A 15413-nucleotide genomic window follows, 5' to 3' on the forward strand; every position below is an offset into this window, starting at 1 on the left:
TCCGTGGCAACAGCACAGGAAGTGGCGCGCAACTGTTGAAAAACTGTCACACAACAAACCGAAGAGTAGATATTGATGCTGTTCAACTTCGTCAAAGCTTCGGTGTCAAAGTTTTAGACAACCTGAAGCGTTTTTCTTGTAAAACTAACCGTGGCTACGTAACATAAAACGTAAGTGCTGCTTCAATATTTGGCTAGCTTAGTGTGGAATCACGTTTTAGCAAAGCGAGTGTAGCTCGGTGAAAACAGCTAACGTTACTGGTGCCCAAATATATGTAGTATTAACTGTGAAGGAAACTTCATTAGAAACATTGTGTGTAAACGCAACAAAAGGTTCGTGTTTCTACTGTTAAACCTGTGGAGCTTACTTTTCATATTGTCTGTGAACAGATGTCGTTTGTGAGAGTTGGACGTCCACAACAAAACACCAAAGGAAAAAGACCTGTTCGCCCCAAGAAGGCAGCAGCTCCCAAAGGAGACTGGGTGGTGAGTACCGACATATGTTTAACTTGTTGGAAAGAGACTAGACAATTGTGTGCTTATGTCGTATACTTGCACTTTTTTGGGGAATACATTCTTGCCGCATAATTAGGAGGATAGCCCACTTATGTTTGTTTTGTCCCTCATAAAGTGATCTTATCATCTTCTAAAGAGTCCTATAATTGACATTTTACACTCCACATCAACTGTTAATGCATCAAAATCAATGTTGTTGCCAATCTTTGACAAATCCGAGTGTGATTGAAAAAAATCCTCCTAAATGATGGGGGCATCATTTATTATATGGAAAATAATTACATTTTTGTATGTTTTTTCATTAAAAAGACAAACAAACAGTGACATTATATAATCAAACTGGTATTTAAAGGGCTAAAATCCTGATGGTAATTGAATATGTGGTTGGTGTGATCAGGTTTGAAGTTGATGGAAAGATATAACCCAAAAAAGTGGAGGGAAAAAGTAGTTGTTATATTTTTATAGCAGTTTTTGGAAGTGGACTTTTTTTTTTTATAGCTTTAAAGGGTAAAAAATATTAATGCATCAATATGGGGGGGTCTCAGAAAAAAACAGCGGTGACATTGTGTAATCAAACTGGAAATGGACATTTTTGTCCTTAATGGCCAATAGTAAATTAAAGTGATACCAGAGGGTTAATAAAAGCAGTATTATCTCTACATTTTAAAATTCACTGAGTAATTGACAGTTCTCTTTTGTTGGTTTCAGAGCACTGTCAATGACCTGTCTGTGTACAAGCTGTCCCCTGCAGAGCTGGTACGCTGTTTGACCTTGTGCTTTTTCGCTGGTTCTTGTGTTTGTGTGCAACTGAAAAGCAATTCAAACAATTAATTTGAAACAATTAAAGTGGGTACTTCTAGCCCATATATGCTTGTCTGATTGTTTGCTTCTGCTTCAGAGCCATCGTCATGAGATTCACAAGTCCCACAACAAGGCAGCGGCGCAGTGGGAGCTGAGAGAAAAAGCTCTACAACGCCGTTTCAGACATGCTGGAAGCCCTGCACCTCTAGACCAAGCCAGCCTCAGCATAATAAGGGAGGTGTGTGCAACAATGAACTTACTTTAACTTTTACTGTCTTCTTTGCGTTCAGCTGTTTTGCTTTAGATGTTTTTGCTGCTGGTGATGGTGGTTTGTCTTACTGCTGCAGGTGTTCTCTGACCAGCTGCTGCTGCAGGATGTGCTGGCTCGCTCTGACAGAGCCATGGCTGTTGTCAAAGACTTGTTTGGAGATGCTCCACGCAGGCAGACAGGTAGATTCACACTCATACTTACAAATGCAATGATGAAGAAAATCTGTTCCCTGCTAGTAGACATGAGCAGACACAACATGTTTTCACCCGTTTTAGCAAGGCATCAGTTTTTTCCTTGTGAGGCTAGAGGCTTTCTTGTGTACAGTGTGTTTTTGAATTTTGGCAGGGCACCCTAGTGTGACGATGGCTCCAAACTGTGACTCTGACTCAGGGCTGCCTGTTCTCCAAAGACCAGATCCTCCAACTCAGCTGTCACAGCTCAGCCAGTCTATGATGGACCAACAGGTGTGTGTTTTTTCTTAATAATAATGCACTGTAAGTCTTTTTACATCCCAGTTTTGCTTTCTTACATAAAAAGTTTGATCTGTATTAAAATGTTTGCATGTGTAAAATGGTTTCCTCCAGGCTCTTAATGAACTAGAAGCTTCAGAGGAAGACCACAGTGATGAAGATACCCGTCCTGCTGGCAGCTCAGACGATCATTTAATCCAAAGGTAGTAATGCCTGTAGAAAAGACAGCACCTGCAAAACACAATGCAGTCTGAGAGAAGAAACCGACTTGTGTGCCTTGCTAGAAAGGTAAATATAATTTACCGACCATGTCTCTCCTTTGCTTGTGATACTTTTCTTTGCAGGTCCAATTTACAAAAAATGAAGGCACAGTCTCGGAGAAGAGGAACACAGCGACAGAAACTTTGTCGGCCCAACTCTGCGCAGGCAGAGAGGGATACAGTTCCTGTAACTCCCTGCACGTCAGACAGAGCACCAGGCCAAACAGGTTGGGTTAAAAGATAAGAACACTTTAAAAAACACATATTACATGTACTTTAACAACAGTTGAATAATATATGTATATCAAGTGTATTTCATTTATTCATCACAAGGAAACACATATTTAAAATCAACTTTGTCTGTATAGCACCTTTCATAAAATCATGCAGCTCAAATAGCTTCACAAAGCAAAGCTGAAACAATATATCCAAATAAATAAATACTTAAACTACAATAAATACAATTTTGCAAGACTAAAAATTCTAACAATAAATTACAACAAATAAAGAATAAAGTCAGTAGAATGGAAAAAGTAAACACCAAAGATTTAAAAACACAAAAAAACAAAACAGGAGGCCATCTTACTGGTTACTTTTATTTGGCACATGAGGAAAATTTTAAAAAAGCTATGAAAAATGATCTGACTGGAACATAAAATGAAAGAAAATCTTTGATGCAGGGAGGAGCAAGGTCATTGAAACCTTTATAAACTGCTGACATATTGTAACAGTTTTTCTTGCTGATTTGCAGATTAGTTGCCTGTTATTTGGATGTGCAATAGTAACTGTATCTTGTGAGAGTCTCAATTTATTTTGAAATCTTCTGCGTGTCATTAGCTAAGCCAATGGTGGACTGAGAAAAGGTATTCATGTATCAGGTGTGAAATCCCTTTCCACACACAAACTCATCCCACATTGTTTCAGCTCTTAATGCCACAGTGGCTGTTCAGCGTGTTCGGTCCAGACAAAGCCAGTCAGAGGAAGTCAAGGAGGAACCAACAGTCCTGGTTTCTCAGGTCCTGAACCCTGAGCTGCCTCTCAGCCAGTCAGGTAAGACCAGTAACATAGCTGTTTCTCCATATGTCACTCTGTGACAATACTGCAATAAAGAGAAGAAATGTGTGGTGTCTTTATTGTGTTTTTATGTTTGTTTTTTTCAGGCAGGATCAGTTGTCGTACCAGCAGGAGCAGGAAGTGTGTTTCTCAGAGTTCAGAGCTGGACGGCTCGTCTGTTGCCTCTCTCAGTGGGGACCAGTCCAGTTTGGGCCTGCTGCAGGCCATGCTGGGTCAGGTGGAGGCAGACTTGGATACTCTGAGTCCTGACGCTGAACCAGCTTCAGCACAGAGTCAGAAACCGCACAGGACTCAAGGCCTCACTGGATTCTCTGTCGCCTTGGTGTCCACTCTGGGACGTTTAGTTCACCTCCTCAAACAGGTACTGCAGTGGCTCCGATTAGGACTTTTTAAAACACACATATGTTCGACAACATGCATGAACACATTACAGGAATTCTCACAAGAGCCTCTTATTTCTATTGATATTTTAACTGTTATTGAATGGGTTTTTGTTGGTGTCATTGAGGGTCCAAAGGTAAAACATAGTATTAAGTGCCTCCAGACCAAAGCTACTATTAAAGGACCATACTATTGGTTTTGATGAAAATCCAGGGTTTCTCACACATTATTTTATTTGTGTTGGACAGCCATGATCACAACATCTGCCCAGGGTAGGAATGAACTTTTTTGTCCAGCTGCCATTGTGGCTGCTGAACTCCAAAATCTACCAGTCACTCAAAATATTACCATAGTTATTTTGGCTGGTGACTGAAGCAAATCTAGCAGCCACTTCCATTTTTTAACAGCATTTGGCTGGTGGCTTGTGCTAATTTCCAACCCCGATCTGCTGCCACAAATGGATTTTCTATTTTTGGGAGCTGAACTGTTCAATATATATACCGTTCGGTTATTCATTGCACCTCACTCTTGAAGTGCAGAGCGCACTCTGGGCAAAAATGGAGCAGCAGAACTTTGGGCACATTGAAAGTACAGCTGGGTCTAAAAGTTTGCATTCACTCTCAGCAGCGGCTCTTCTCATCCATTGATCTGATCTGATCAGTTTTGAACTGATCGACAGATCAGTCATCCACCCTGCGAGTCACAAACTGCTGCTGAGGAAAAAAAAGAGTTCTGCCTGTGCTGTGTTCATGGACCTGCCAAAACCTCTGAATTTAAAGATGGGACACATAATGATGTGAAGGAACACACGTATTTCAAAGAAAAAGAAGAAAAAGAGGAAAACAAACTTTGCCATCATTGTTGCCCCTAAATATTACTGCTTATCACTTTTCCAAAGCATGTCATAGTTTTATATTTTAGAAAGTGTTTCTTACTTTCCAGGCATCATTTAATCGATTTTGGTTTCATTTACTTTATTTATAGCTTGATGTTTGACACGGTGGTGGATCATCCTTAATTCCATAACGCTGACTGAACTTAACTGTCCTCAGAGGGAAGAGGAGGCTCAGGAGGAGGCTCGTGAGAGGAGGAGACTGGAGGAGGAGCTGAGAGAGCAGCGTGGGCTCATTGATGCTCTCACTGCTGAGACGATGACTCTGAGAGAAGAGGCCGCCGCCCTGCAGGTGAGACAGAACTAACCACATGATCTGACACTACTTGTTTTTTCCAGATTCTAACTGTGCTCGTGAATCCTGTTTCTTTGTGTCTGCGTCCTCTCAGGCGGAGTTGCAGCAGCGGACAGCAGAGCTGGAGCAGAAGTTAGACACAGTAGTTTTGGTGATGGGAGGACTTGGACTACTAGAGGCTCACACTGATATACCTCAAGAGTCTGATGTCAAAGCTGCAGGTTCATACAGCGCGTGTCTGAATGAATATGTGTGTGTGGTAAACAGTGCATAATGGGTTTTTATGTATCATAAACAGTTTGTCAGTCTGCACCAGTTGCTGAGCGAGATCCAGAACAACTTCCAGTCTCTGTGTCTCCTGCTGTGTTGCTCTCTCCCCCTCGACAGAAAGACAGCTGCCAGCAACGTCCTGGTAACAGCACGTCTCTTTTAAGTTATCTGATTTCAGCTGTATCCCCTCATGCCATCTTCTCAGCTGTAATGATCCCAATTTTCTCCCTCGCTTTTCTCCTCTCTTCTTTAGTGAATCATCCTGCACCGCTGCTCCAGGAGCCTCCTCCTGTAGATATCCTTCGTTCCCGTGAGGACGTCCACTCCCGCAGCTCAACCTCTAGCCTCACCAGCCTGCCTCTTACCGGCCTGCCCTCCACGTCCTCAGTATCACTGACCTCTGACCCTCTCAGCCCACAGCTCTCTCCAGAGGCCATGCTGGCTGAGATCGCTGAGCTGAGCAGACAGAACGAGCTGATCAAGGCCCAGCTTAGCCAGGCTAAAGGCCTCGGATCAAAGGTCTCAGGATCGCCGAACAGTGGCAACGTGCAGACAAGGTCGAGCTCCAGCAGCACAGGAAGAGTCACACCAAACAGTGTTGGAGAGAGGAGGACGTCTGTTTCCAGCAGCACAGGGAGAAGGAGTCAGCCTGTGCAGGCTGCTGAGGGAGAGCAACTGACGCATCAGGTGAGATTATAACGCCCCACATGGCCTTAAAAGACATATTTATGAATTTCTAAATATTGTATTGTCACAGAATTACCTACTTTTTAAAGATGTTTTGGATTAAATTTCTCTTTTTAAAAAACCTACATGAAGTATTTTATAAAAGTGTAAGGGTCATAGAGAGTTACATTGTAGTGACGTACCTCAAATATAATTTTTTTTTTCATCTTTTAAGATGAGTTCTTTTTTTTCATCTTAGGTAATATTTGTCCTTTTTTCATGGAAACAAAACATGAACGTTGCCAGACATTATGATGAGCATAACAGACCTGCCATGTGATTGGTTGCAAGCATGAGGCCATCTTTTAAAATGTGCTAAAACTTTTTTTCGAAGCTAAAAAGTGCATGGGAGGAAAGATCTCTCTGCACCAAATCCACAGAAATGTCCCTCATAGACAGACCACTGATCCTTATTGTCTTTCAGCTTTTTGTCATCAGGTAGTTTGAATCTCAAACACCGGAAGGACTGCACAACAAAAAGACCACAGACAACTTCATTTATTACCAAGATTTTTCTCATCATGATCTGTTATTTCCCCTGGACACTTTTATTTTGGATACAGTTAAAATCAGAGAGATTCTGTCTGTCAGCAAGAAACACTCTTTACATAATTTATCATAATTTTCTCAGTCACATGTTACTCTCAATGCATAAAACACAAAGAAAAGATAGAAGTTAGGGATACGTGGATGAAGCCAATTATTTGTTTGTCTCCGTCTTCTTGCTCAGGCGACATCTCCTAACCCCCTCCATGTGAGCAGCGTGGAGCAGCGCCTCCTGGAGCTGAACAGACAAAGTGCAGCGGCGAGGGGTCGACTGCTGGAGCTTATTGAGCAACAGAAGCAAAGTGTTTCAGCCAAAGTTTCTCCCTCTGGTTCCCCCATTCCTCCCTCGGCCTTCAGCCCACATACAGCAGGTATAGTGCTTCAACCAACACGTCTCTGTCCGCCTCCAATTTCCTGTATTTCCTGTAAGAAAAATCATCTTTATCATGTCATTGTCAGGAGGAAGTCCAGAGTTGCTGCCTGCACAGGAGCTCCTGTCACAGCCTGGTGGTTTTGAGAGACGGTGAGTAGCTCTGTTTGATGTTTGAGAGTGTTTTCTGATGAGGGATTGGAATTAACTTTTGCTTTCCTGGGTGTTTTTCAGCATGCTATTTACAGGGTTTCTGCATGTCCTTAAAATGTCTTAAAAGGCATTGAATCCATTTATCTAAAAATGAGGCCTTAATTGGTATTAAATGAACTTTTTAAAAAATGCTCAGACATGGGGAAGTACAATTTTATTAATCTTTTTTTTCTGACATTGCATTGTAAAATCTCAAAATGATAAGTAATTTAAACTGGTCATGATGGGAATTCAAATAATGAAATCTCATATACAGATTGAGACACAAAATCACACAGAAAACCAGCCAAAAATGCCAGATATTTCCCACTTCTATTGGTAAACTAAATAGATGCTTCTGTGATAATATGATAGGTTCATTGTCTTTCATGTGTTCCACTCTGAAAAGGATTGTTTTATGCTACAATAAATATCTTGGCAAAATGAAATTGTCCTTCAAATTTCATCATTATAAAATTGGTCTTAAAGACAATTCCAAGTGGCATTAAAATAGTCTTAAAAAGTCTTGAATCTACCTTGCCTTAAGCTGCAGGAACCCTGTATTTAACACGCATAGTTTCTTGTAAACCCGTCTTTGAAGCTTTAACATTCTTGTATTTCTGTGCAGATCTGCTGGTTCTGAAGTGTCTTCTTACAGTTTTGGAGGCGAAACAAGGGATGGCAAAACAAAGGTACACACACACACACACACACACACACTATAGATTACACACAAGTACTCAGTTTTCTGTTACCTTGGATCTGAAACTCTATAAAATCTTTTTTTCCGCACAGCAGACAGAGAAACGCAGAGAGAGAGAAGGCTGGTTTGCTTTATCTGCTCATGTGAGATGACAAGAGGAGAAATAATGATTCAGCCCGAGGACATTTAAAACTGACGTTGTTTTTAGTGTTTTATCTATGCAATTTTAAATCACTGAATTAAATGTTTTTAAATGAACTTTATGTTTTTGTCATCACTGTTTTATAGCACACGCTATGCAGCAGGCAAAACCTGATATGTACCTGTGAGTGATATATGAGCAGACAGTAAAATATCCAGAGTACCTGTTTTCATTCAACCCAAATGCGATTTAATGATTTTCCCTGCAGAGCGATGTGTGTCTGAATGTTTGAATGGCCATATGGTGTTCTGGCCTCTGAAACATTTTAGACTTCAGCTTCATCACACCTGGCAGTAAGGTTCAGTATAAGCGTCTGAAGAGTCTTTGAGGCATGTTTGATATACCTAAGTATCAGTGTATTTATGTTTTTTAAAGAGAGGAGGAATTGAATACCAATAAATTGTGACCAAAAGGAAGAAAGAATGGAGACGAGGAAAAGAGTTGCTTCCAAGTCCTCTCTGCTGTAACTTTAACTAACGTATGGCCTCTTGTGGCCATTTAAGTCTTAGTTTATCTGAGTCCCTGTGGTCTCAACAATCATCTCTTTTTCTGTTATTATTTTTCCTAAAAGATTCACACAAACTAGTTGGTTTAAAGTAGTACTCCGCCCTTCAAATGATCCTGTATATCTGTCACCCCATGTGACATCTAATTTGTGAAGAAAACTTTTTTCTCTCATGCCTCCACAATGAACAAAAATATAGAAAATGTTTTGATGAATTTGACTCAAAGGTGACAACATCAAAACATCTGTGTACAAACTTAATTTTTGTAGTATAATGCATGTCTTATTCTTTTATTCGTGTGCTCAATGCTTCCCAAACACATACATTTTCGCTGTAACCTTACTATTTAAAGGACTTCTACATCGTCTCAGGCACAGAAAATTGGGGCGCCTCTGCAGGTTTTTTTTTGTCTTATTTTGCATTAGCTTTAAATATAAAGGTTTAGAGCAAAAATGTATTTGGGAAGCATCCAGCATACAAAAGGATCGATGAGATCTGGATTATACTGTATGTGTTGTGAGAGAGTTTATAAATGCATGTTTATTATATATTTGCTGTTGTTAAACACTGGTCCACAATTACTTCAAGTCACCAAGAATTTCCTGTTTTTGGATTCTTTGTTCACCGTACAGACGTGCTGGCACTTAGCGTAACGCAGGATGAGTTACTGACTCACAAATGATCATTTGTGACGTGAAATGTTCCTTTAACTGTGATTTACTGGCCTGTGCATACGGAATCTAGTTACTGTCCACATCATACTCCACATTATATTTTTGGGTTATTTCACTAATTTGATTTACAGAATACTTTGGAAAGATGAATAATTTAGCAACAATAATTCCACATTTTGGACCTACAGAGTTAAAAAATACAGTAATAATTCCTTCATCAGGAACAGCACTCACACTATTATTTTGTTCATGTTTTCATGTGTGCCTTAATCTTGCTGCTTTATGTCCTCTTTGCCTCAAGTGAGAGTAACAGTACGATGTCATGTCCAAGTCTTTCAGTAATTGACCTTGCTGTCCATGGTTTATTTACTATCATAATCCCCACAAATGTTATCGTTTTGTTTTATTTTATTTCACTATTTAATTTCATTTCATTTGACTGGCGATACAAATGTTTATATATTTAAGATAACAGATGAGATAATCCTTTATTAGTCCCACAATGGGGGGATTTGCATTGTTACATCAACAAGATGTGTACAAGATCAATAGTAAAAAATGTAAATTGTAATGTTTCATGTGCAAACTGCTTTTCCTAACTCAGCCGTATACTGAAATAAAAAATAATAAAGATAACAGGGAGAGAGAGTTTACGTAACAATAGTTCCTACCTGCTGTTGTTTTACAGGGGACAGGTGTTGGTGTGACAGACTCAGGTTAATGTTTGCTGTAGTGGAGGAAACGCGGTGTTGCCGTATTTTGATGTGAATTTAAAAAGCTAAAATTAGAGAAATTGTTTCCGTTTTATTACCCGCGAGCCACAGGGACTAGAGAGGACTAGCGATCATGAAAATCTGGTTACACATACGGAAACATCTGAGGTAAACTGTTTTTCTCTTTTTCTCCCTCCAACACTGACAGCATCGTGACAGACCTGCAGGACTAGATCATAATAAATGATAATAAATAATCATAGTATCAATACACAACTCAGTAAAATAAAAAAAAGTATGGACACGAACAGAAACAAAAATAATTATACACATTTTGCAAAATAGGTCTTTCTAATAGTCCAAAAATCTGCTTTTTTTGTAAGAGCAAGAGAGGAAAGTGTTGGATGGAAAGATGGAAAGAGGGTTTTGAACCTTTTTGTGGATAAAGAATTAACCCATTAACATATTAAAAAACTAACAACGTATCATCATAATAACGGATTGTATATTTATGGGTAAAATCATGAGTGATATTACAGTTATTAAAAACATGAGAAATTCAATTTAACCAAAAAATGTCATCGTTATTTTACCCTGAAAAAATAAATGGATTAAAGTTTCATCAGAAAGAACAAGAGTTTTCAACATCTGCATATCTGGAAACTATAGAATTTAATTTTGAAATTATTTTCTTTGACTTTGTTGGCATCATTAGGTTTCATTTTTCCACTTGTTCATATTGCATCTCTGTCATTTGTAACATGACTAATACATTCGTCTTTTCATTCATGTCATTTGCGCTGGTTTGTGTGTGCAGGAGAAGATGGTGCACTGCAGCCCGGAGTCAGCAGGTGGCGACCTGGAGTCACTCTCACTGGTGAGTGAAAGAGTTAATAGCTGCCTCCTGCAACTTGTGAGAAAACAACCGCATTTTGTGTTTGTTGGTCTCAAACAGTGGTCTGCAGTTTGGCAGGCGTTTCACATGCATCACACCGTCCACCATCGTCTCGACCTCACGATGACAAAATCTGCACAAATACTGCGTCACTTTAGAAACTTTGATATAATATTTATGAAATCTACACACGTCATAAACATACTATACTATGGTGTTTTTGTAATTTTTGGACCACATACTATACTATGACGTCTTGTGATTTTTGGACGGTATACTATACCATGACGTTTTGCGTGATTTTTGGTCAACATACCATAGTTGGACATTTCTATCCATGGTTTTCCAAAACATACAATTCCAGTCATTTATTCTGGTGACTGCTCTGGACTTCACCCATTTGTTTTCTGCTGCTCTTCTGTGCGGCTCCTTGTGGCCAAATCCAAAAAGCCATAAATAAGTGGTTGTAAGCTGACTCATTCCCACTTCAGGTAGTGTTTGCTGAGGGTTTTAAGGTTTCGGGGGTGATGCTGGAGGAGGAAGGAGAGCACTTGAGTTTTCCAGTCAGTCAGGAGAGCCGTGTGGGCGACCACAATGGCCAGCAGGGAAATCAAAAGGAGTAAATATTGCAGATAATAACAGGATGGAGGCATAAAGGGGCCAGGGACAGCAGCCGTAAACGTGGGGTCAGAGGTCACCGTGGAGACGCAGGAGGAGGCGGGCGGGGCTTATTGTGCCCGGCCAGGCTGAGTGAAGGACGGGGTGAATGGGGATTAACCCCACCCCAGTGCCTCTCAATGCCCCCCCCATCACAGGGCCTGGGGAAGGTTCCCATGTGACCCCCCCCCACACACACACACACACACACCACCACCTTTATCGGGGCCTCTCAGCAGCCTCAGCACACCTCTTCACTTCATATATTCACACTTGAATCATGCAACTTATAGCGGAGGGAAACTCAATTGATATTAATTAGGAGTTTTACAATCTTAGTAAAAAAATGCACCCGGTGAGACTGGAGTAAAGTCACACACACATACAATGACGGGGGGGTGTAGCGGAGCTTGGAGGGGGGGTAGTTTTCTTTACTCATTTAAATCTGCCCCCACTTCACCTCAGTGAAGGAGGCTGAAGTCACTCAGAAAAACACACACACACTTGTGCACACTGACTGGCTCACACTGCTGCGGCCTTTGATAGTGTCCAAAGTGACGCTCAGTCAACTCCAGAGCGACCTGAGCAAGGAGCTAGTTTATTTGTCGAAAGAGAGAAGCTTTTATAATTCTTTCTTTTCTGATTTTTAGCATTATAATTTCTCCTGAGATATCATGGGATAGATCGCTAAAATGTTTGGATACATCTGTTTTTTTCTGCAAAGTCAGATTCTTGAGTATATATAAAAAAAAATGTATGCCAACTCATTATTCCAAATAACCCATCACATTTTAACCTGATAAAGGTCTGCGGACCAAAATGTTGTTTGTTTAACCCTTTAAAAACTTGAGCAAAGTGGCTTTATATTTGGGAAAAAGGTGACCAGCAACATAACAAGAAATTGTCCCAAAATCACCAAGAAATTAGTCATATGTTATCAGAAAATTGTCGTGAAAATAAGCAGAATAAAAAATTTAAAAAAAGAAGAAAAAACCCCAGAAGAAAGTGCTACTTTTTGTTTGTTTGTTTTTCTGTTTTTTTTCTGTAACATGATTTTAAATACATAATTAAACGATTTATAAACAGTTTTCTGGATGTCTGAATGCAGCACAAATAGACTGATGGCAATCCAGGTGTTAAAGGGTTAATACTACCTTTGTAGGTTTCTTTAAGATTTATAGAAGCTCAAAGAAATCTAATTCTTCTCTGGAGCTCAACAATAATTTGGGGGAAAAATGTTCTACCCGTTCAAAAACTGAAAACTCTGCAATTGAATAAAGCTCATTTGGGTATGAAGAAGAAAATAAACCATCTTAGTGTCCAAAAAATCGGGCTCCCATTCATTGTCTGTTGAGCAGCTCCAGATTTTATACTTGATACTTGAACATCAAAACTTCGAGACTAACTTACCTGATTTTTTTTTATTTCTGTTTTTTTTGTAAACAGTACTTTTTATTGAAGTTTCATCTGCACATCAAAACATGCACATCATTATAGAAAGATACATCCCCTCACACAGTCACAAATTCACACAAAGAAGATAAAATAAACAACAACAACAACAACAATAATAATAATAATACTAATAATAATAATAATAATTACAGAATAAACAAAATGCATTAATACTAATTAGATTATTATTAAATAAAAGAATAGTAATCAAGTATAGTAAGTAATATAACAAATATCAAGTAATAAAATAAAATCTGATAATATAAAAATAAATCAATCAAATCAAACTTCCCTCAGCCATGGAAATAATATATTGGTGTTCACCTTTAAATGTTGTCGTGTGCTTATGACGCCACTAGAGGGCAATATTAATGTGCAACACTGGCTCAATTTTGGGTCCCCCCCATAATTTAGTAAAACCACACTGCACATAACACTAACACAAAAAATATTGTTTTTCTTTCTAAAAAGTAAAGAAAGCAATGATACACAGCATTAGTTAAGTTAATATTATGTTTGCTATTTCTGTGACTTTTGTAATATCTGTGGAAACCTAAAAGAGGCGTTGAAATAAATGAGATTATAATGAGTGATCACAGATATTGTGACACTTTAGTGGTTTAATAATCACATTGTGCACTGGGAATATTATAAACGTACAGTATATCTTATCTTTGATACTCTAAGCGAGTTTGTTTTGGTGCAGATGCAGATTGTTGTCATGTTCAGAGGTCATTTTGTAAACTAACTCTCTAACTAACTAACTTTCTCACTTTCAAATGTCTCACGTATTTGAAGCAGCGTGGAGTGACGTGCGTGACGGGGGAAACTGTGCGTGCGTGTGAGTGGGTGCCCATGTGAGCGCGCTCCGCAGCTGTGCGAGGCTCTGATCTGAAGCAGGCTATTGCTTGCTGTGAAAATATTATTGCAAGTGTTTATTATTGCTTCGGTGTGAAACAGTGGGAGTGTTGTGTGTGCTGCACGGGCTGGTGGAGTGTGTGTGGAGGGATAGTGGTGGTACTGGTGGTGTGTGTGTGAGGAGTGGGAGGGGGGGGGTGCTCTCCCTTCTCCTCCTCTCTGTTTCCCACCGGCCAGCCCTCAGCCCGTGGCCCAATGCACCCTGGGTAATGGGGAGGCCTATTGGAGTTGATTAGTTCCGGCTGGATCCCAGATAGAGTTCTGACAGGCAGGAGAAACGAGCTCTCAGCGTGACCCCCCACTTCCCCCTCACACACCCCTGACTCAGGCACAATGGGCAAGGCAGGGGAAGGGCTTTTTAAACAACTGCAGCTTCACTCTTCTCCGCCGCTCCCCCCAAAAAACGGGCCATTATTACTACAATTACTACAAAAACCACATTACACTGCAGCACAGATTCAGCCTTTACGCTTTAAACACTGAGCATGTGTGCATTTTTCCAAACGCCCCCCCTTTTCTCTGCAAATCATCTGCTGTGTCACACAGGGATGTCCAGTAATGGACCTGATCGACACATTTTTGTAATTGATCGGGATTGGTTATTTTGAACACACGCTCCGCCTGATGTTTTGTCAACGTCACACAGGTGTCGTAAAGAGAGCACAATTTGTGGCAGATATTCAGGTTTTATTGCAATGCTGCAACTTGGATAAGTAGAAGCTGATTTTTTTATTTTGAGTGGAATTTAAATTGTTTTGGTGTTCATTTTTAGTGAACTAGTTTTGCTATAATGCTGTAAAAAGCAGCATTGTGATCGATTTTTATTTGTTGTGGCTGGGAATGTTAAAGTTAAGTATAACGAGGGGTCGACAGATTATCGGCCCTGACGATTATTGCGGCCGATATTTGGCATTTTGCGGATTATCTGTATTGGCATTTTTATTTAATGATCCCAAATAAAATTAACTAATGAAAAAAAGTGCAAAGAAAGTGTCACCATGAAAGGACCTTTTACTTTGTAAAACCTCAGGGAGCCTGTTTTATTTATTCATTTTGTATTGAAATTCTCACTTGACTTTATAAAAAAAAGTTGCTGGGAACTAGCTGTATATGATGTTGATAGTTTCAGTTTTGATTAAACGTTTTATAATGGAATCTAAACAAAGTTTTGTGTTGGAGTTTGTTATAGTCCAAATTCTAGATATTGACAGAAAGATTTTCATTTTTATTGTAAATGCATATCGGTTCCAAATATCAGTTATCGGTCCCATTAACTACTAATAATCGGTATCAGTATCAGCCCTGAAAAACCAATATCAGTCGATCTCTTGTTATAACACTACTTTGAAGTGAAATTTTGATTTTATTACGTGATACAATATTACAATGAGTGGAATTTAGAGCAGTTTCTTTGTTTACATTGTTATTTAATAAACAGCACTAAATGCAATTGCGATTAAAAGCATTTTTTCTTGTATTGCATTGCAGAGCTATTAAACTGTCAGTAATTTACACTGGGTTGATTTTAATAACTTTAAAGTACTTGAATTGTGCAGCTGTATCATCCAGGTAAATGCGAGAATCGGATCAGGACTCAGATGACTCGGTTTGGGATCAGGGGCAAAAA

The 15413-nt window shown here is 39.5% G+C and overlaps 1 protein-coding gene and 1 long non-coding RNA gene across 3 annotated transcripts in view; one reads left to right on the plus strand and one right to left on the minus strand.

The window, feature by feature from the left end:
• Positions 1–8020, plus strand: spice1 (spindle and centriole associated protein 1). Of its 2 annotated transcripts, none has more exons than XM_042510538.2 (18): positions 1–170; positions 390–485; positions 1224–1271; positions 1414–1554; positions 1664–1766; positions 1933–2051; positions 2172–2260; positions 2402–2544; positions 3242–3367; positions 3478–3752; positions 4825–4956; positions 5054–5180; positions 5258–5371; positions 5483–5916; positions 6686–6872; positions 6961–7024; positions 7692–7755; positions 7859–8020. In XM_042510538.2, exons 2-18 carry the CDS (start codon positions 390–392, stop codon positions 7916–7918), a joined length of 2322 nt encoding a protein of 773 aa, XP_042366472.2. In that variant the 5' UTR covers positions 1–170; the 3' UTR covers positions 7919–8020. The 2 variants fall into 2 exon arrangements, with proteins under 2 accessions (XP_042366472.2, XP_042366474.2); XM_042510540.2 differs by having other exon boundaries at positions 7862–8020.
• LOC148186041 (uncharacterized) overlaps positions 6806–15413 on the minus strand; it is a 21781-nt gene continuing 13173 nt past the window's right edge. Inside the window, exon 3 of the long non-coding RNA XR_015775327.1 lies at positions 6806–6924. This is a non-coding gene — a long non-coding RNA (uncharacterized LOC148186041). The remainder of the gene's footprint in view (positions 6925–15413) is intronic.

The sequence above is a fragment of the Plectropomus leopardus genome, chromosome 21 (assembly GCF_026936395.1).
Source record: "Plectropomus leopardus strain MGB_pleo_1.0 chromosome 21, ASM2693639v1, whole genome shotgun sequence".
NCBI classification, from domain to species: Eukaryota; Metazoa; Chordata; class Actinopteri; order Perciformes; family Serranidae; genus Plectropomus; species Plectropomus leopardus.

Bases quoted from the DNA above. Each gene is read 5' to 3' on its own strand.
- spice1 (XM_042510538.2), top strand. From the start codon at position 390: ATGTCGTTTGTGAGAGTTGGACGTCCACAACAAAACACCAAAGGAAAA. The intron at 3,753-4,824 runs GTACTGCAGTGG...AACTGTCCTCAG, and splicing joins TAGTTCACCTCCTCAAACAG to AGGGAAGAGGAGGCTCAGGA. The intron at 4,957-5,053 runs GTGAGACAGAAC...GCGTCCTCTCAG, and splicing joins AAGAGGCCGCCGCCCTGCAG to GCGGAGTTGCAGCAGCGGAC.